The sequence below is a fragment of the Bos taurus genome, chromosome 20, assembly GCF_002263795.3.
Source record: "Bos taurus isolate L1 Dominette 01449 registration number 42190680 breed Hereford chromosome 20, ARS-UCD2.0, whole genome shotgun sequence".
Taxonomy (NCBI): Eukaryota; Metazoa; Chordata; class Mammalia; order Artiodactyla; family Bovidae; genus Bos; species Bos taurus.
This window is the reverse complement of record NC_037347.1, coordinates 62,973,177-62,994,056: the sequence shown is the minus strand read 5'-3', so window position 1 is coordinate 62,994,056 and position 20,880 is coordinate 62,973,177. Positions and strand designations below refer to the sequence as shown.

At 48.7% G+C, this 20,880-nt stretch overlaps 1 protein-coding gene across 1 annotated transcript; it reads left to right on the top strand.

The window, feature by feature from the left end:
* The first annotated feature begins 302 nt into the window (after window positions 1-302).
* CCT5 (chaperonin containing TCP1 subunit 5) lies at window positions 303-14,311 on the top strand. Its single transcript, NM_001034595.2, is given in 11 exon segments — window positions 303-435; window positions 3,062-3,122; window positions 3,655-3,819; window positions 5,133-5,331; window positions 9,660-9,852; window positions 9,933-10,082; window positions 10,288-10,407; window positions 10,986-11,171; window positions 11,809-11,946; window positions 12,360-12,540; window positions 13,749-14,311. Coding segments are annotated over 11 exon segments (1,626 nt in total). The 5' UTR covers window positions 303-330; the 3' UTR covers window positions 13,877-14,311.
* Window positions 14,312-20,880: the final 6,569 nt, after the last annotated feature.

Below are 20,880 nucleotides of genomic sequence, written 5' to 3'. Positions count from 1 at the left end.
TTGGGGAACACTATCAAGAAACAGTCAATATTAAAGCTTTAATGAATGTATAATTTACATCTATTCCTGGCTTTTGGATTTTAAAGTTCCCGTCCGTGTCTTCAAACTTCCACCCCCCCCCCACAGCTTCCTGGATGATAGAAGTTTCCGAAGGCCGTTGCTTCCAGAAGGTACTGTCTGGCGTTAAACTAGTCTCAAGTGAGAAATAGGTCTCGGGCGGCCTGCACTGCGCCTGCGCGAGCTCTTGCGCCCTCCCGCGAGAGGAAGGCGGGCTCTGGGTTCCGGCGTGGTCTCCGCTGGTTGAGGGAGTGTAACTCTTGCTGCCGCATCATGGCTTCCGTGGGGACCCTCGCCTTCGATGAATATGGCCGTCCTTTCCTCATCATCAAGGATCAGGACCGCAAGTCTCGTCTTATGGGACTTGAGGCCCTCAAGGTAACGGGCCCGGGACGCACTGGCGGTGGGATGAGGGGAGGCGGCCGAAGCCGGTGGTTCTGCGCCTGCGCAATGTCTGAGGGGTTCTGCCATGTGCTCCAGGGGGAGCTTGAGGGAGCCCCCTCTGGTCTCCAGTCCCTCGCCCCGCGCCCGGGAAAAATCGACGTATAAGCCTTTAGTCTCATTTGGGGGTTCAGGTGTCCCGCGGGCGCTCTTCAGAGTTGGGTGGGGAGGCTTGAATTCTCAGGCGGTGAAGGCGCGTCCCCACTGGTTTCTCCAACCTGCAGGCATTCCAAACAGTGTTTTCGTCAGTAGGATGCAGGGGGGTGTTCTCAGGTCACCTGGCCGGTTAGGACGCTGTCGGTGTCCCTGCAACGACCTCAAAGGAAATGAGAGTCATTTTCGTCGTGGCGTCCTAAAGGTTTAGCCATTGACAGCATAATTTCATTTTTGAGTTCCTTTATACATGGCGTGTTCTGGGTGTGGTCTCGTAAAAGTGAAAAACGTACACTTTTAAGGAAGAAAATACAACTGTAAGAGTGAAAAGTGGTCACCAGTAACCGTAGTACAAGGCAGTGTGTGACCTGAATCACCAGCTTTGGGAGGGCGTGCGTGCTGGTAAAAAGTCAGAGAGGGTCCTTAATACTTTGGGTAGAGGATTGGCTGTCCCGGGATGGAGCACTGTGGTGAACGGGAGAGAGCTAGCTGCTAGGGAGAGGAACAGCAAAAGCAGGAGAACGCGTGGTACCTTGGAGGAGGAGGCAGAGTCTGGTTTTAGCAACATAGTCTAAGTTGCAGGGGTTCACACAGGTGGAAGTTCTTGAGTGCCTTGACATGACCATGTTATCCTCAGGGATGGGAGGGAGCCCGTTGAAGGGCGTTTGGACAGAATAACAATTTAAGTAGAACTGTACCTGAGGAGGTGGCATTTGGGGTGGAATCCATGAAGTTGGTGTGTATGACCGTGTCATCAGGTCTGAGGTGCCCCTTAGTGTCTTGAGGTTTTACTTAAATTAAGTGCTACAGGTCTGTCCTGGGCTGTTTGACTTAGAGCGAGTTACACCTCCTTTCCCAGTGGGGGCAATACATCCCTGTCAAGCGGAGGACAAGAATTAAATGGGGTAACTTAAGTGGTCACCCAGCCTTTGACCAGTGGTAGGTACTCAAGCCACTTGGGTTACGTGTTCAGTTCTGTTTTTCATGGGAAGCAACCAGCAGAGAAACTAACACCCAATACATGCACCCAAAATGCCAGTATAACAGAAGCCACAGGTGGTTTTGCCTCTGCCACATCTTTGTGATCCTCGGTCTCTTGAGACAGGTCTTAGAGAGAAATGTGGCCCCAGAGCTAGTAAAGAACAGGACCAGGGTTCATACCCGCCTTGCCTGACTCTGCAGCCAGTGGTCTAAAGCCTGCTCCGCGGCCTTGGGGGCTGATCCTGCTTTGTTGTGGGGTCTGTCCTGTACAGGATGCATAGCAGCACCTGGCCTCCACCCTCTGCAGTCCCCTCCCTGATTGTGATAACCAGGGATGTCTCCAGGCATTGCCACATGTCACCTGGGGGCACATTGGCCCCTGGTTAAGAACCCCCTGTTTGCGGTCATTATTGTTTACATATTTCATCATGTAGACCTATCAGTCAAAGGTGTATTTTAAGAATAACCAGTATTTTTACAAACCTAGTGAACTTTGTGTCTCGTTAACCTGTGAGACGGGGTGACAAGGGAAGGCTGCACAGAACATTGCATTTGAACTGCTTTGTAAACTGGTCAGGATTTAATGAGCGGAGGTCTTCAGTGCATCAATGCTTCAGGGGTCAGAGGGCATGTTGGGGAGCAGGCCTTGGCCGCCCTCACTGGCACAGAGCGAGGTCTCAGACTTTGAAGAAAACCTGGAGCTTACAGACCTGAGAGTCGGAGTACTGGTGACTCATTTAAGGGCAGGGGACTGAGGAAAACAACACATTCAGAAAAATGGATGGCTTGGCTGGATGGAGGATGAATGTGAAGGATTGGTGAATGAGAGACCTTGGAAATCTCTATGGTGTAGTGGATCAGTTAGGTCGTTGACGGCAGGAATAGGAAGACAGGAAACGAAGTATTTGGAGGGAATATGAGCGTAATTATGTACGGAAAGGGAAAAGGATGCATTTGGGCTTCTGTTATTTTCAGGATTGACCCCCTTGGTGGGCGATTCTTGGTTGTGGGTTGTGTACTGACTGGACCTTTGGGGAGAGGAGTGTGCAGTAAACCATGGTGTGACAGTTAAGGGTGTTGTGTGTTGACGGCTGGACTCCTCACGTGGAGTTAGCTTCGTACGGTCCTGCACGGCCTCTCAGGTCAGACTGTCCCTGCTCTTGGCTATAAAACGGGCCCGGAGAACCTGCCTCATTAGATGTGTTGAGGGTTATAGAGAGAACACAGAGCACTTGGTTCTGTTGTTTTACACAAGAATTGTCTTCTAACACTAGGAGTTGTGCAGTTTTCACAGGTAGATGTGGACCTGTCTGCTGCCTTTTCTAGAGAATAGAAGCTGTGTCATAAGTGAGTTTTACAGCCATTAGTTATATGTTGTTAACTTAAAATTATGTCTAACTTGAATATGGGTTTTTTCTTTTTCATTTAGTCTCATATAATGGCAGCAAAGGCTGTAGCAAATACAATGAAAACATCGCTTGGACCAAATGGTAAGAGACTTAACATTCTGTGTTTTTCAGGAAAGTTGTATAACATAAAATAGTCAATTCAACCTGTTTACAGAAAGTTAGGAGACAGAGGAGGGCATCCTCCCCCTAATATGGTCAGATGTTTAGGGTGTGTCCCAGACCTTCAGCACAGTTAAAGTCATCATGCTACATCCAAATTTAGGTCGGGTGTTTTTTCCACTTAACATAATTTCATTAGCATTTTCCAAATCATAGCTATTGTCTTTTGCAACATTATATTTTGTGATATTACATTTAGTGATGCTCCATAATTATTATTTTTTTTTTTACAACTTCTCTGGTTTTAGACATCATTAAATTGTCCCAATGTTTTGCTTTAAATTAGCCAATCTAAAAAGGTATTCATGGAGATATTCCTTCATGTATGTTGAATTATTTGTAATAAGCTCGTAGATAGGTACTGGGTCAAGAAGTCAGGGTAACTGTTTTATAGATTTACTGTAGGTTCTTTTTTTTTTTTTTTACCCTCCTTTTAAACACATTTGTCTCTTAGGGCTTGATAAGATGATGGTGGATAAAGATGGTGACGTGACCGTGACCAATGACGGCGCCACCATCTTAAGCATGATGGACGTTGACCACCAGATCGCCAAGCTGATGGTTGAACTGTCCAAATCACAGGATGATGAGATCGGAGATGGAACCACAGGAGTGGTTGGTAAGAAAAGGCAAAATGTGCTTTCTCATTTGAGAGGAGTTATTTAGTATTAAGGGCTTTCTTGGTTGCTCAGACATTAAAGAATCCACCTGCAGTTCAGAAGACCCGGATTTGATCCTTGGATCGGGAAGATCCCCTGAGAAAGAGAATGGCTACCCAATCCAGTATTCGTGCCTGGAGAATTCCATGGGCAGAGGAGCCTGATGGGCTACAGTCTGTGGGCTCGCAAAGAATGTTACAAGCCTAACACACTTGCTGAATGTTTATTCTGAATCTCATCATGGGGAAACAGTGTGACAAATCCATGTGGAAGGACATGATACAAGACAAATGGCCCAGGCGCTTCAAAAGGGTCAATCAATATAAAAGAACAGGAAGGGGGTGGGGAGTCGAGTTAGGCAGCTCAAGTAGATTCAGGGAGCTCAAGAGAAGCGACAGCAGCTCTAATATGTGAAACCTGGGTGGGTGCCAGATTTCTTTTTCCCAGCTCTGAAGGATGTTTGGGACATGTGGGGTCATTTGTGGGTCGTGTATTAGTATCTTACCAATGTCAAGATTTCCTGAGTGTGACAGTTTTGTTACAGCGATGGAGGAAACTGTGCCTGTCCTTAGGAGCTGAATGTTAAAATATTCAGGAGTGACATGTCTGATTTTTGCAACTAATTTTCAAACCGTTGAACAGAAAAAGCAAGCGTACGTAAAGAAAACAAATGCAACAAAATATTAATAAGTAAACTAGTATTTATTATATTACTCTTGAAATTTGTTTTCAATGTTTGAAATTTTTTTAAGTTTGGGAGGATTGATGAGATGAATATCTTTAGTATTATTTTTTCTGCATTTGAAATTTGAATTAATTTATTCAGCAAATATCTTATACATTCATTGGGAACCAAACACTGTTCTGAATGTACTTGGAGTGCAGCAGCATTCAAACTTATTTTTGTGATGTTAAAATGAGAGGGGAAGGCAACAGGTTGTGGGAGGGATAGTAAACAAATTCTATTTAATACTGTATAATGCCAGCATAAATTTCACTGAATAGAAATCCTTGGCCTAGGAAACAGGAAGTTTTTTTCCCTTATAAAAATGTTTGTGTTACGTTCTTTGCGTCCTGTACGTCACTGAGAGTTGAGCACCTATCTGTGAGGGGTACCTGTTAGAACCAAAACATGGGGCTCCCATTTTTAGGGATGGCCTCCACCTCTGAGACCCTTTCAGCTTAAATCTGGAGCCTTGGTGTTCCCAGCGCAGCACCTCATGTGTTTGAGTTCCAGCGGGTCCCTGAGCCGGGTGTGCTGTCTCGTCCACAGTGCTGGCTGGCGCCCTGTTGGAAGAGGCTGAGCAGCTGCTGGACCGCGGCATTCACCCCATCAGGATCGCCGACGGCTACGAGCAGGCCGCCCGCATCGCTATCGAGCACCTGGACAAGATCAGCGACAGTGTCCTTGTCGACATGAAGAACACTGAGCCCCTGATCCAGACGGCGAAGACCACGCTGGGCTCCAAAGTGTGCGTGTGCAGTGCGGGGCCGCGGGGCGCGTCCGTGCGGGAGGCAGTGTGCTGTGTGCTGGGTCTTAAAGGCAGCAGAATTACCACGGTGGCTTCATACCAATTTAATGAGCTCCCTTCTGGTTTTGTTACTCGGGTTTACTTTCTCTTTACTGCAGATATAAACATAGGCATTTTGTAGTTTTGTTAGAGGCTGGATTTCCAGGTTTGGTTAAGTCCCCTTGATAGTTTTTGTAAGCTATACAGTTCTTTATTTCTCAGGATAGGCTAGGGTGGTAGGTCTTACGAGTGGGAAGTACCCATTTTTTCTAACAGTTTTCACCATTTCTTTACTAGGAAGCATTTTAATGGAGAGATTCTTCTCCTTATTCATTCAACAAGGAACAAATAATCCAGAATTTTAGTTGAGTATGACGGGGCAGGCTTGAAATTGTCTTAAACTGGCTGTTGCTAACATTTACATAGTGCTCATTACTTGCCAGGCCTAGAGCTGAGTCTTGGGGACACAAGACAGCTCTTGTCCCCTGGAGACTCAGCCATGGGACACACTCACCTTGAACAACAGTGGAGACTTAGGGGCTCTTGTTAAAATGTAGTATAAAAATCTAATGTAAGGTACCTTATTGTACGGTTTGTCTTCAGTTGAGTTCAGTTCAGTCGCTCAGTCGTGTCCGACTCTTCGTGACCCCATGAATCTCGAAGCATGCAGGCCTCCCTGTCCATCACCAATTCCCGGAGTTCACCCAGACTCAGGTCCATCGAGTCAGTGATGCCATCCAGCCATCTCATCCTCTGTCGTCCCCTACTCCTCTTGCCCCCAATCCCTCCTAGCATCAGAGTCTTTTCCAATGAGTCAGCTCTTCACATGACGTGGCCAAAGTACTGGAGTTTCAGCTTTAGCATCATTTGATCTTCAGAATGGACTGGTTGGATCTCCTTGCACTCCAAGGGACTCTCAAGAGTCTTCTCCAACACCACAGTTCAAAAGCATCAATTCTTTGGCACTCAGCCTTCTTCACAGTCCAACTCTCACATCCATACATGACCACAGGAAAAACCATAGCCTTGACTAGACGAACCTTTGTTGGCAAAGTAATGTCTCTGCTTTTGAATATGCTATCTAGGTTGGTCATAACTTTCCTTCCAAGGAGTAAGCGTCTTTTAATTTCATGGCTGCAGTCACCATCTGCAGTGATTTTGGAGCCCCCCAAAAGAAAGTCTGACACTGTTTCCACTGTTTCCCCATCTATTTCCCATGAAGTGATGGGACCACATGCCATAATCTTAGTTTTTTGAATGTTGAGCTTTAAGCCAACTTTTTCACTCTCCACTTTCACTTTCATCAAGAGGCTTTTGAGTTCCTCTTGACTTTCTGCCATAAGAGTGGTGTCATCTGCATATCTGAGGTTATTGATATTTCTCCCGGCCATCTTGATTCCAGCTTGTGTTTCTTCCAGCCCAGTGTTTCTCATGATGTACTCTGCATATAAGTTAAATAAGCAGGGTGACAATCTACAGCCTTGACATACTCCTTTTCCTATTTGGAACCAGTCTGTTGTTCCATGTCCAGTTCTAACTGTTGCTTCTTGACCTGCATAGAAATTTGTCAAGAGGCAGGTCAGGTGGTCTGGTATTCCCATCTCTTGAAGAATTTCCACAGTTTATTGTGATCCACACAGTCAAAGGCTTTGGCATAGTCAATAAAGCAGAAATAGATGTTTTTCTGGAACTCTCTTGCTTTTTCCATGATCCAGCAGATGTTGGCAATTTGATCTCTGGTTCCTCTGCCTTTTCTAAAACCAGCTTCAACATCTGGAAGTTCACGGTTCACATATTGCTGAAACCTGGCTTGGAGAATTTTGAGCATTACTTTACTAGCATGTGAGATGAGTGCAATTGTGCGGTAGTTTGAGCATTCTTTGGCATTGCCTTTCTTTAGGATTGGAATGAAAACTGACCTTCTCCAGTCCTGTGGCCAATGCTGAGTTTTCCAAATTTGCTGGCATATTGAGTGCAGCACTTTCACAGCATCAACTTTCAGGATTTGGAATAGCTCAACTGGAATTCCATCACCTCCACTAGCTTTGTTCGTAGTGATGCTTTCTAAGGCCCACTTGACTTCACATTCCAGGATGTCTGGCTCTAGGTCAGTGACCACACCATCGTGATTATCTGGGTCATGAAGCTCTTTTTTGTACAGTTCTTCTGTGTATTCTTTCCACCTCTTCTTAATATCTTCTGCTTCTGTTAGGTCCATACCATTTCTGTCCTTTATCGAGCCCGTCTTTGCATGAAATGTTCCCTTGGTATCTCTAATTTTCTTGAAGAGATCTCTAGTCTTTCCCATTCTGTTGTTTTCCTCTATTTCTTTGCATTGATCACTGAGGAAGGCTTTCTTATCTCTGGCTATTCTTTGGAACTGTGCATTCAGATGTTTATATCTTTCCTTTTCTCCTTTGCTTTTTGCTTCTCTTCTTTTCACAGCTATTTGTAAGGCCTCCCCAGACAGCCATTTTGCTTTTTTGCATTTCTTTTCCATGGGGATGGTCTTGATCCCTGTCTCCTGTACAGTGTCACGAACCTCATTCCATAGTTCATCAGGCACTCTATCAGATCTAGGCCCTTAAATCTATTTCTCACTTCCATTGTATAATCATAAGGGATTTGATTTAGGTCATACCTGAATGGTCTAGTGGTTTTCCCTACTTTCTTCAATTTAAGTCTGAATTTGGTAATAAGGAGTTCATGGTCTGAGCCACAGTTCAGCTCCTGGTCTTGTTTTTGTTGACTGTATAGAGCTTCTCCATCTTTGCCCGCAAAGAATATAATCAGTCTGATTTCGGTGTTGACCATCTGGTGATGTCCATGTGTAGAGTCTTCTCTTGTGTTGTTGGAAGAGGGTGTTTGCTATGACCCGTGCATTTTCTTGGCAAAACTCTTAGTCTTTGCCCTGCTTCATTGCATATTCCAAGGCCAAATTTGCCTGTTACTCCAGGTGTTTCTTGACTTCCTACTTTTGCATTCCAGTCCCCTATAATGAAAAGGACATCTTTTTTGGGTGTTAGTTCTAAAAGGTCTTGTAGGTCTTCATAGAACCATTCAACTTCAGCTTCTTCACCGTTACTGATTGGGGCATAGACTTGGATTACTGTGATACTGAATGGTTTGCCTTGGAAACGAACAAAGATCATTCTGTCATTTTTGAGATTGTATCCAGGTACTGCATTTTGGACTCTTTTGTTGACCATGATGGCTACTCCATTTCTTCTGAGGGATTCCTGCCACAGTAATAGATATAATGGTCATCTGAGTTAAATTCACCCATCCATTCCATTTTAGGTTTGTCTTAATCCACATCAATTCGGGAAGTATTTAAATTTGTGCCCTAAAGGATGACATGGGCTCAACTAAGAGGACAGGGCAAGTGCAGCAGAGACGCCTGCTTCCTTCTGTCCTCCATGGTGCCAGCTGTCCCCTTGTCGCAGGTCTGAGCCGAGACCACTCCTCGGCAGGGGTGACTGCCCGGGGTGGCCTTTATTGCAAGTACAGCACTCTGGTTCTCCTGGAAAGAAGGCGTTACCCTTTCTTGAAATGCACACATTCTGTGTTACTGCTTTCTAGGTTGACTCAGCTTTATTTGCAAGTCTTTAGAAAACTCAGGTATGCGTAGATCTTTTCTATAGACGTTCAAATGGACCAACAAGGGCCTGATACACTCAATAAAGGTGAAACATTGTTGGTCAGTTACTTAGGACACACAAGATTTGTGGTTTCTTGGCTATGTTTTCCAGGTAACTTAGGATTCCAGGCACTGTATTTGGAGGGCTGCAGTTGCCTTGTGATTTTTTCAGAATCAGATGTGAATTATCAAGCAGTCTCTTCAAATGTTAAGTGGTGCACTTCCCATAGATAAGATTGGCTTCTCCTCGGTGGGTTCATCTCTTTGCTGTTCTGTTTTGGCTTGAAAGTGTTAGTGGTATTACAGAGTAGTGGTCTTGGTAAATTTTTGGTTCTTGGCATACGTTAGTGGTCTCTTCATGTACATTCATAATGGAAGAAAATAGTACATTTCAGTTATTAACAATTTCTTTCCCATCCCAGTTTATGATTCCCTTTGGGGTCCCTGGACCTGGGTAAAGCGACCCTTCCCAGACTGTTGAAAGTACAGGTAGTGGTTACATTCTTCCCTGGGGACCCTGAACATGGTTAGTTCTGTAACATACCTGTGGGTCACACTGTCGTGTCATCTGAGTTTTGCAGCACGTGTTCTTTCTGGCTGCAGTCACTGTTGAGTAGACATGAAAGGTCAGTGTTGTGTCCCCCCTCAGGGTTAACAGCTGTCACCGGCAAATGGCCGAGATCGCTGTGAACGCTGTCCTCACTGTGGCCGACATGCAGCGCAGGGACGTTGACTTCGAGCTCATCAAGGTAGAAGGCAAGGTGGGCGGGCGGCTGGAGGACACCAAGCTGATCAAGGGCGTGATCGTGGACAAGGACTTCAGTCACCCGCAGATGCCCAAGGTGAGCCGTGCCTCCATGGCATCGGGCTTTTCCCTCTTGAGCCCTCCACGTAGTTCATACGTTTCTGTCTCTTCCTGCAGCAAGTGGAAGATGCTAAGATTGCAATCCTCACGTGTCCATTTGAGCCACCGAAACCAAAGACGAAGCATAAGCTGGATGTGACATCTGTGGAAGATTTTAAAGCCCTTCAGAAGTACGAAAAGGAGAAGTTTGAAGAGATGATCCGGCAGGTGCGCCTTAAGACAGCTCCTAGTGAGATTTAAACTAACTAGAGCTGACAGAACATAGCCACTTGTGTATTTCTTTCTCTTTTCTGTACTTTAATGCTCCCACCTACACACCCAACTATGTTTCTCGCCTTGGTTTCAACCTTTTTTCCAATAGAAGAACACAAAAAATACTTTTGTTAACGTGATTGTGGCATTTCTTTCCCAGATTAAAGAAACTGGTGCTAACCTAGCTGTTTGCCAGTGGGGCTTTGACGATGAAGCGAATCATTTACTTCTCCAGAATGACCTGCCGGCGGTTCGCTGGGTCGGAGGACCTGAAATTGAGGTAGGAGGCTACCTGCAAGGAGACTGCGCGCAGGGCTTGAGCTCACGGAGCACCTCTGCTCGAAGCCCTTGTGACCTCGCCCTGCTGTGGTTCCCACACCGTGCTGAGGCTCCACAGACCAGAGGCTGAGTCGCAAGGGGGGAAATGCTAGAATCTTTCTTGCTGTTTGTGCATGTGTTTGTGGTGTTCCATGGCATTTTCAGGTGCTTTCCTTTCTCACTGCTGTCTGGTTGGCCTTCTGAAGTGGCAGGCTGGTTGTGCGCTTCAGTGTCAGCCTCATAAACATTCAGAGCTGCCCAGACATGGTCTGTGGCCCCACAGACACAGCCTAGTTGGTCCTCATGGGCGCGGGAGGGGAAGGGGGAGAGCTGAGAGTGTGTTCAGGGTCATAGTGGCAGGTCGCCCGCTCTTCAGAACCTTGTTCCCTAAGCAAGGCGTTGGGCTGGACCTTGATTCTTAGGCTGCACCGGACATTGGTTCTAGGGAGCATGGCGGTCGTGGGTTACGTTTGGCTCATCTGTGGTCTGGTGTTGAGAGTTCCCTGCTCACCACGCTGGTCTTTCCATTCCTCCCGTCAGTTGATCGCCATCGCCACAGGTGGCCGCATTGTCCCTCGGTTCTCCGAGCTCACAGCTGAGAAGCTGGGCTTTGCGGGTCTTGTGAAAGAGATCTCGTTTGGGACCACCAAAGACAAGATGCTGGTCATCGAGCAGTGTAAGAACTCCAGAGCCGTCACCATTTTCATCAGAGGAGGAAATAAGATGGTAAGGACTCACTCACTTGTCCTGCATTTTTTCTGATTCTGGAATGTGATTGGGCTTTTCACATAATGTATTTAGCTGGGACACTTGAAGAAGGACAGGGTCATCTTTCTCGGAGAAGCAGGGACACCTCAGGAATTCCCTAGCAGTCCAGTGTTAGGACTCTGCTCTTGCACTGCTAGGGCTTGGACTCGATCTCTGGTCAGGGAACTAAGATCCCTCGAGCCATGCAGTGCGGGCCTCTCCCCCACCGGCCCAGCCCCGCCCCCACCCCCCAACCCCCCCCCAAATAAAAACCAAGGTCGCGTCACAGTGTAGAACCCTGAAGACCACGTTCCACTGTTGGGCCCACAGGACACACTTGCCTTTCCTCAGTCTCAGGTAGAAACCGGGACCTGAGAGAGCATGGGTGTGCTCTCCACTCCCCAGGGATGGGCTTCTGGCGCATCACGATGAGTAAGACTCATTGTAAGACTGTTGCTTTGTTGTTTTTGTTTGACCCCCTTCACCACTTGGTCATATGTCCTGGAGTGAGTCCTAGGCTGCCCGGTATTGTGGGAGTTTTTTCCCTAAGTACATTACAGGGAGGAAAAGTAGAATGAAGATAGAACCATTAACTTGGGCAGCGTTGCTTTCCCAGATCATCGAGGAAGCCAAGCGTTCCCTTCACGACGCTCTCTGTGTCATCCGCAACCTCATCCGGGACAACCGCGTGGTGTATGGCGGGGGCGCCGCGGAGATCTCCTGCGCCCTGGCGGTCAGCCAGGAGGCCGACAAGGTGAGGCCTCTGACCTCAGTGTGTGACTGACCACATGGTGTGTGGCGGGAGCTGGACTCCGGGCCTTTGCTCTGAGCTGATCTTTGTGCCTGAAGATGTGGATGTGGGTTACCACAGGCCAGCGTGTGTCAGCCTTTTTCACACTGCAGCCTTGGCACAGATCTCTGCACGCTTAGTGTTACCTGGAATTGAGAATTGCTTAGACGTTGTAACTAAAGGTGCGGCGGGAAGACTGGCTTTCTTGACTTCCGACGTGTACCTTCTGCATTCTCGCCCTGTAGCAGCACTCATGTGACAGCCTGTTCTGAGGACTCGTCCTGAGTTAGCTTGTCCAAGGGTGTCATTCTGTAATGTCCCCAGAGAGCTGCTGGGGGTGCTGTCAAGTACGCTGACGTAACCCTGTGCCCTCGCAGTGCCCGACCCTGGAGCAGTATGCCATGCGCGCCTTCGCCGACGCACTGGAGGTCATCCCCATGGCGCTGGCCGAGAACAGCGGCATGAACCCCATCCAGACCATGACCGAGGTCCGGGCCAGACAAGTGAAGGAGGTGAACCCCGCCCTTGGGATCGACTGTCTGCACAAGGGGACCAATGGTGAGGCGCTGGGCGCGGTCTGACCTAAGCTGGGGAGTTACTTGCCGCATAGCGTGTACCGTGAACTGGTCCTGGCTTTTTAAATTTTTGAACACGCTTCGGGTACCCAGGTCCTGAATTTTAGTGTTTGATATAGTTACCTGGGGAATTGTTAGGATGCTGGTCTTAGCAAGCTACAACAAAAAACTGCAGTGCAGTATTTATTCCAAAGGTGATTTCCAGTGTAGAAAATCATTCCCATCTCATTTCTTTTACATAAATGTCTGTCAGTGTGGGTTCTGAATGTCATATAAAACAGCTCTGAAATTGACTTTCAGTTTACCGCTGATCTGTGGGCGCGTCCCGTAAATCACAGGGTGTTTTATAAACGGAGTGTGTGCTGTGCTTCTGTAGCACGTCTGTCACTCATCGCTGAGAAGGGCGCAGCCCTAGCATGTGAGATGGGGGTCTGGTGAATCCCCAGATCATACTAGTTGGGCCATCTCTGGGGTTCAGTCTCAATCCTGACCACAGAATCTGATGGCTTATTTTTTTACTCAGAACTACAGGTGTGTTCTGGATTTTAGGTTAACAACCTAAGGATTTAGTAACAGCAGCAATTTTTTGTCAGACAATTTACATTGCTTTAATTTGAATGTCTGGGTTTTTGCTGAAGGAACTTTACATATCAGGCACCGTCTAATCTCACTTACTTCGGGCTTACTAACTGACAGCATAGGGAACTTTGTGGGGTGAGAAGTCACTGAATGATTCCCTCTTTAGCAAGTCACTGAGAAACTCACCCTGTCATTGAAGAGGGCGCCCTGTCCTCCACAGTGCTCCAGTAACCAGGCCCACATTCCAGAACGTCCTGGGAAGTAATGAAATTGTATTCTTCTGAAAACATAACCGAGACTAGTGGCTTTCAAAGTTGTATGTCTTTTAAGTTTTACTCTGATTCATAAATGGGAACAAGGTATTAATAATAACGGGCTTCCCTGGTGGCTCAAACAGAAAACCTGGGTTCAATCCCTGGGTTGGGAACATTCCCTGGAGGGAGGGTATGGCTGCCTACTCCATTATTCTTGCCTGGAGAATCACCAGGGACAGAGGAGCCTGGCGCGTTACAGTCCGTGGGGTCCCAAAGAGTCGGACACGACTGAGCGACTTTCACTTTCCATTAATGATAGGAGTATGCTGTTTTAGAAGAATGAATTTGTGTTTTTCAGATATGAAACATCAACACGTCATAGAAACTTTGATCGGCAAAAAGCAACAGATCTCTCTTGCAACACAAATGGTTAGAATGATTTTGAAGATTGACGACATCCGTAAGCCTGGAGAATCTGAAGAGTAAAGAGAGAATTTATAGAGTAAAATGAGGAGTAAGATCCACTACTGTGACTAAATAAATGGGTGTCTTGTGCTGCATCTACAGCTATTTATTGTTACGTCCCGTATCAGACACTGTAGTAGATGCTGTGACAACAGTAGCTGTTTGGTAACCATAGTTTCACTTGTTCAGAGACATGAAAGTGTAGAGGTATGATCTTACAAGGTTTTGTATTTGTTATATTAAAGGGAACTCTAAACAGCCTTTATATTCTGCTATTTAAGTTAAACATTCACTATAACATTCATCAAATGCCTTAATTGAAGGGGTTTGAGTTGAAATTTTTTTTTTTAATGTAGGACCTGTTTTTAACAGTTTTAAACGTTTGGGTTTGTTCTCAAGATTTACTTTAACATTGAGGAATATGGGCTTGGTCCTATTAAATTTATTTAAGTGCTGCATCTGTCTAAGTGGGTGAATCTTTGTGGAGACCCTTCAGAGATGAGTATCCAGCACACGACTGTGGGCTGTGTTCTGTGCTGTTCGGTTATACTGACTGGGGTGTTCCCACAGTGCTGAGTAGACCAGCATTAATGGTGTGATCTTCACACCGCCCCCTGGCGTTATCCTGGCCTGACTCCACCCAGAGCCCTGGCCAGCGTCATGCAGAGAAGGCCCGGGTGGGCACAGACTGGCGCCCCCTCAGGTGCTTAGAAGGTCATTCAGAAGCCAGTTGGGGTTTTCGCCAGGGAACGAAACAAGTGAAGGTTAGAGTGAAACAGAAACAAAGGGTCGAGTGGAAGGAAACACCTTGCGGTTGCCATGTGTGTAGGTTGGTATTGAATTAGTTCTACTCACTGGGGGTTTGATCCCTGGGTCTGGGAGATCCCCTGGAGGAGGAAATGGCAACCCACTCCATTCTCGCCTGGAGAATCCCCATGGATAGAGGAGCCTGGCGGGCCACGGCAAATCGACGTGACTTGGCAACTAAACAGTACTGGCTCACAGTGGCATAGCCCTTGGCAGAGGCCAGGCTGTGTTCCAAGCGCTTCACCTGTTACCACCCTGTGATGGAGAAAGGCTTCTTACTGTTCACATCTTACAAATGGCCTCACTGGCCAGCGTCTTCTGGCCAGCAGTCAGTGGAGTGGGGTCAGACCCTGGCCGACTTCTCTGGGGTCCCCTCTCCCTGTGCTTTTCTGCCCCCTGCTGGCTTGTGTTTGCTTTTCTAAAAGCATGCTGCTTAGAAGATGTGATGATGAAGTGCACTCTTGTGCCACCAGGGGAGAGGGTTTGGAGCTGTCAGTTTCTCCTGGGAACCTGGACCTGGCCCGTCTTAACTGTTGGGTTGTTGTGTTTGCTCCATGTTAATGCATTGGTGGTTTCGTTAGGAAACTTAGCAGGGAGTGCTAACATCATTCTTCCTGGTGAACATACAATCTAGTATGTATCTCATCATGAAATGGTCTCTGAAGTGGCTCGATTGTAATTTACTACCTATTGTGTGCAGCGTCAGAATGCACCGATTTCAAGTTTGGTTTCAGTGCAGACACAGACCCAGTCTGTCTTGACCTAGTCGTCTGGATGAGTTGATTTACAAGGGCGGATTTCAGCCTGTGAAGAACATCCAGCAGCTTGCTTTGAACCAGAGTCTCTTATGTGAAGTGGTTTGTGGTTGAATGAAGACTAAACCACTCCTCAAAGGGAACCACGGACGTTCTGGAGGGTTTTGGTTGAAAGAAACTACGTGGTTGATGAACAGACTCTTAGATGTGTTGCTCACATGCTTTTGATTCTTTCCAGGAAAAGCACCTCTTCTAGGTACCACATTGCCCTTTACCTTCCAGTTCCAAATGGCTTGTTTACATCCCTTGTGCTTTGGCTGACCCCCATCTCATGCCTGAAGAAGGAGATGGCAACCCACTGCAATATTCTTGCTTGGAGAATTCCGTGGACAGACGAGCCTGGTGGGCTGCTGTCCGTGGGCTCGCACAGTGAGACACGACTGAAGCGATGTAGCATGCATGCATGCATAGGAGAAGGAGATGGCAACCCATTTCAGTGTTCTTACCTGGAGAATCCCAGGGACAGAGGAGCCTGGTGGGCTGCCATCTATGGGATCACACAGAGTTGGACACCACTGAAGCAACTTAGCAGTAGCAGCAGCAACATCTCATCCGCTAAAGCCCTTGACCCTGAGGCCACATCCCCACACAGGACCCAACGCTGTCCTGTTGGTTCCCAGTTCTGCATTTCCAGCTTCATTCAGCGTCTCAGGGGTTGGAGGCAAGTTCGATATTGTTTTCTGGCCATGCCGCTCACCACCTGGGATCTTAGTTCCCTGGCCAGGGATGGAGCCTGGGCCCCTGGCAGTGAAAGCAGAGTTCTAACTACTGGACCACCAAGGAAGTCCCTATTTGATGTTGGTTGAATGGCTTGATCTTTAACTACAAGCAATCACACAGAAATGGAGCTTCCCAGGAGACTCGGTGGTAAAGAAACTGCCTGCCAGTGCCGAAGATGTGGTTTTGATCCCTGGGTCAGGAAGATCTCCTGGAGAAAGAAATGGCCACCCACTCCAGTATGCTTGCCTGGAGAATCCCATGGACAGAGGAGCCTAGGGGGCTACAGTCCATGGGGTCACAAAGAGTTGGACGTGACTGAGGGACTGAGCACATGTTAGAAGCAGATAGCAGAACTTACTGTCTGTCCTCTGTAAAGAGAGACATTGAGGTTTGCAAAAGTGGAAAATAATGCTGCTACTCACTTTTTCATTTTGGAAAATATAAAATTACATTAACACATTGAATGCCAGTCAGTGTAACTGGCATAAACAAGCGGCAGGGGTTAGGGCATTTCGAAGGTCTTGATTTCCAGCTTCCATGCTCCCACCTAGTCTCACCCACCCACCCCCTTCCCTGTGGTAGGCAGGATTCTACACCAGGGTTCAGCCTGGTGGTGCAGTCAGTCAGACACTAATCCAGGTGCTGCTGCGAAGGGACTTTGCAAGTGGAATGAAGTACTAGCCGGCAGACCTTAGAAAGCTGATGTGGGTGGGCCCCATGCAACCACAGCAGAAGGTGGGGGCAGGTAGGTGCGAAGGACTGGAGCCCACCTGCTGGTCCTGAGATGCAGGGGCCACGTGCAGGCCCTGAAGGCTTCTAGGTCCTGAGGAAGGAAACGAGAGCTCAGTCCTAAGCCGCAAGGAACAGCTGGCCCTTGAACAGCACAGGTTGGGGCGCTGACCATCTATGCCGTTGAAAATGTGGAAAAAAATTACAGGCTGTCTGCCATGGGCTTGGTTCTGCATCTGAGCATTCAGCCAACATCAAACACGTAGTGTTGGGTTTACTATTGAGAAATCTCGTTTGCAAAATCTGCAAGAGGACCCATGCAGTTCAAGCCTGTTGTTGGAAGAGTCAACTGTATCTGGAAGCTGATCCTCCCCAGAGCCTGGCCAGCTAGTACCTGCACTTGGACCTCATGAGACCCAGAGTGGAGAAACCAACTGAGCCAACCTGGGCTGCCAGTCCACAGAACCGTGGGGTCATACATTTGTCCTTAAGCCACAGGGTTTGTGCTCGTCTGTCACACCAGCACTTTCTGGGCACCCGACAGGGTCACACTTATGGATTCTTGTGGCCGGTGGGCCATGTAAGCAGCTCGGGCCCGTGAACAGAAAGAAGCGTCGTTCCCAGGTCAAAGCACTGGCTCGCCACTCAGGGCCCTGTGGGGCGCTTTCCTCTGGGCACAGCCAGGGCCTTGCTCCAGGGCGGCCTCCAGCCTGGCCCCTTCCTGCCAGCAGCCACGGGCACAGAGCAGGAGCGAGCTGCCCTAGGGCAGAGGTAGAACCTCTTCTCTGCATCCTCACCCTGCCCCCTTGAAAGTGAAAGTGAAGTCGCTCAGGCGTGTCGGACTCTTTGCGACCCCATGGACTGCAGCACGCCAGGCTTCCCTTTCCATCACCAACTCCCAGAGCTTACTCAGACTCGTCCATGGAGTCGGTGATGCCATCCAACCATCTCATCCTCTGTTGTCCCCTTCTTCTGCCCTCAATCTTTCCCAGCATCAGGGTCTTTTCCAATGAGTCAGCTCTTCGCATCAGGTGGCAAAAGTATTGGAGTTTCAGCTTCAGCATCAGTCCTTCCAATGAGTATTCAGGACTGATTTCCTTTAGGATGGACTGGTTGGGTCTCCTTGCAGTCCAAGGGACTCTCAAGAGTCTTCTCCAACACCACAGTTCAAAAGCATCACTTCCACGGTGCTCAGCTTTCTTTATGGTCCAACTCTTACATCCATACGTGACCACTGGAAAAACCATAGCTCTGACTAGACGGACCTTTGTTGGCAAAATAATGTCTCTGTTTTTTAATATGCTGTCTAGCTTGGTCAGCTTTTCTTCCAAGGAGCAAGCGTCTTTTAATTTCATGGCTGCAGTCACTATCTGGAGATGGTACCCAAAAAATAGTCTCTCACCATTTCACCTCACAAAACAGAGCAAAGCCCTCTGGGTCCTGAGCGCAGGCTTCGCCGCCCTTCTCCTCTGCAGCACCCATGAAGACAGGTTGACACATACAGTCAGAAGCAACCACAGCTGAGCCCCCTGACCGGCACCTGATGACACGCCCACACGAGACTGGGTTTATTCTGCCCATCTGCAAAATAATGTCATTTTCTTCATTTTGTAGATTTCCCATTGAGAACTAGAGGGTGTGGGTGGTCAAGAATCCGCTTGCCAGTGCAGGAGCTGTAACACACGAGTTTGATCCCTGGGTCGGGAAGATCCCCTAGAGGAGGAAATGGCAACCTACTCCAGTAGTCTTGCCTGGGAAATGCCATGGACAGAGGAGCCTAGCGAGCTACGGTCCATGGGGTCACAAAGAATTAGATGACTGAGCAACTACACCACCACTACCAGAGGTCAGAGCATTAGGGCAAGTTTCCCAAAGCCACAGAGGAGCTTGCATGCTGGGGCCTGGATACTGGGACCCCTCCCCGCCCACCTCACTCATCCTGCTCCACGCTTGCCTCTGCCCACGTGGGCACAGCCATCCGGCAGTTGGTTCCCAAATCCCAAGGTCCACGTGGGGCTCCTCCTGCCCACCCACCAGGAGGCCTCCACTGGGCCCAGCCCTGGGGTGCGCCAGGGACCAATCAGTCCTGACCACGGACCCCCTTCAGTTCAGGCTCACTCAGCCTCCTTCATGGCGGGAAGACAACTGGGGGGAGGAGGGGCTGGGCTCTGGGAGAGCTCCCTCCTAACAGAAATTGACAGGATTCCCCTCCTCCCCAGGAGGCCTGGAGGAGAGGGGCCCAAAGCAGCAGGCACCTACCACATCCTGACATCAGGAAGGCCCTGAGCCACTCCTGATCCATTTAAGGGTGTCTGGGGGAGACCTCACCATCACTCTCTACTGTTCAGAGTCACTCAGGCACATCCGACTCTTTGCAACCTCGTGGACGGCAGCACACCAGGCCTCCCTGTCCCTCACCAACTCCCAGAGTTTACTCAAACTCATGTCCATTGAGTTGGTGATGCCATCCAACCATCTCATCCTCTGTCATCCCCTTCTCCTCCTGCCTTCAATCTTTCCCAGCATCAGGGTCTTTTCAAATGAGTCCTCTCTGCATCAGGTAGCCAAAGTATTGGAGTTTGAGCTTCAACATCAGTCCTTCCAATGAATATTCAGGACTGACTGCCGTAAGGATGGACTGGTTTGATCTCCTTGCTGTTCAAGGGACTCTCAACGAGTCTTCTCCAGCACCACAGTTCAGAAGCATCAATTCTTTGGTGCTCAGCCTTCCTTATGGTCCAGTTCTCGCACCTGTACGTGACCACTGGAAACACCGTAGCTCTGACTGTCTGAGCCACTGTTTGTTAGAGGGCCTTTCTGTTATTTGCAGCCCAAGAAAACCTGATTTTCCAGGCTGGACCAAAACCAAACTCTGCTCCCCACAGCCCCACTTCTCTGTGGTATCCCTGCTCCTGCATGGTCTCTCATCGACTTCAGGTGACCCTGAAGTGACCCTCTGTCCTCCCAGCTCCCTTCCTAATGCTCTAGAGCACCCTTCCCCTCCCCGCCCCCACAGGGCCAGGCGGGCACCTCTGCTCCCTGGCCCCCTCGCTCTCCAGAGGGGTTGGCCCTCCAGGCCTCCAGCCCTGGCCCCTTGGGTTCCAGGAAGAGCTTCAATCAGCCACCACCCCCTCCCTGGGCCCCTGCAGGCCCAGAAGAGAGGTTCCCCGGGGCTGAAGGGATCATCTCACTCCCTGTCTTCTAAAAGAAAAGGGCCCCAATTCTCCCCCACCCCAAAACCCTAGCCCTGACAAGAAATGGTCATGCACCTTGGGCTGAAAGCCCACCCGGAGCTCAGGACCCAAGGAAGCCCCCTTCCCCCAGCTGGTGAGGAGCACCCATGCAGGGCCCAGGCCCCCAGGGGGACACAAGCAGCCTTCAGTGTCTGCAGACCCCAGGGGCAGTGGGAGGGAAGGTTGAGGACGAGGCCGGGTGGAGAGTCACCGGATTGCAGCCGAGGACAGCTGCAGTTCTCACAGCATCAGCAGGGTGCGGCCACGGGATGTGGGAAAAGCCAGATGCAAAAACTCAGAAGCTGTGGCCACCCGCGGCTACTGAGGCTTGACTCAGGGGGCGGCTCTTGAGGAGCCAGGGCTTGGCTTTGATTTTTTTTTTTAAATGGGAATCATTTTTTAAAACCCTTTGTTAAATGTGTTATCATATTGCTTCTGTTTCATGTTCTGATTTGGGGGCCACAAGGCATGTGGGAATCTCAGTTCCCCAACCAGGGATTGAATCCACACCCCTCTGCGTGGAGAGGTGAATTCTTAACCGCTGGACCACCAGGGAAGTCCCTTAGCTTTGATTTCATTTTAATAAATTTCAGTGTTAACACTGAAGCTTCACCCCTGACACTGCCAGCCTCCTGGTTGAACACAGAAGCAGTTTTTGATGCAGCTCCAACCCCGGGGGGCCCAAAAACAGCCGTGTTTGGAAAACCACGAGACAGCCAGA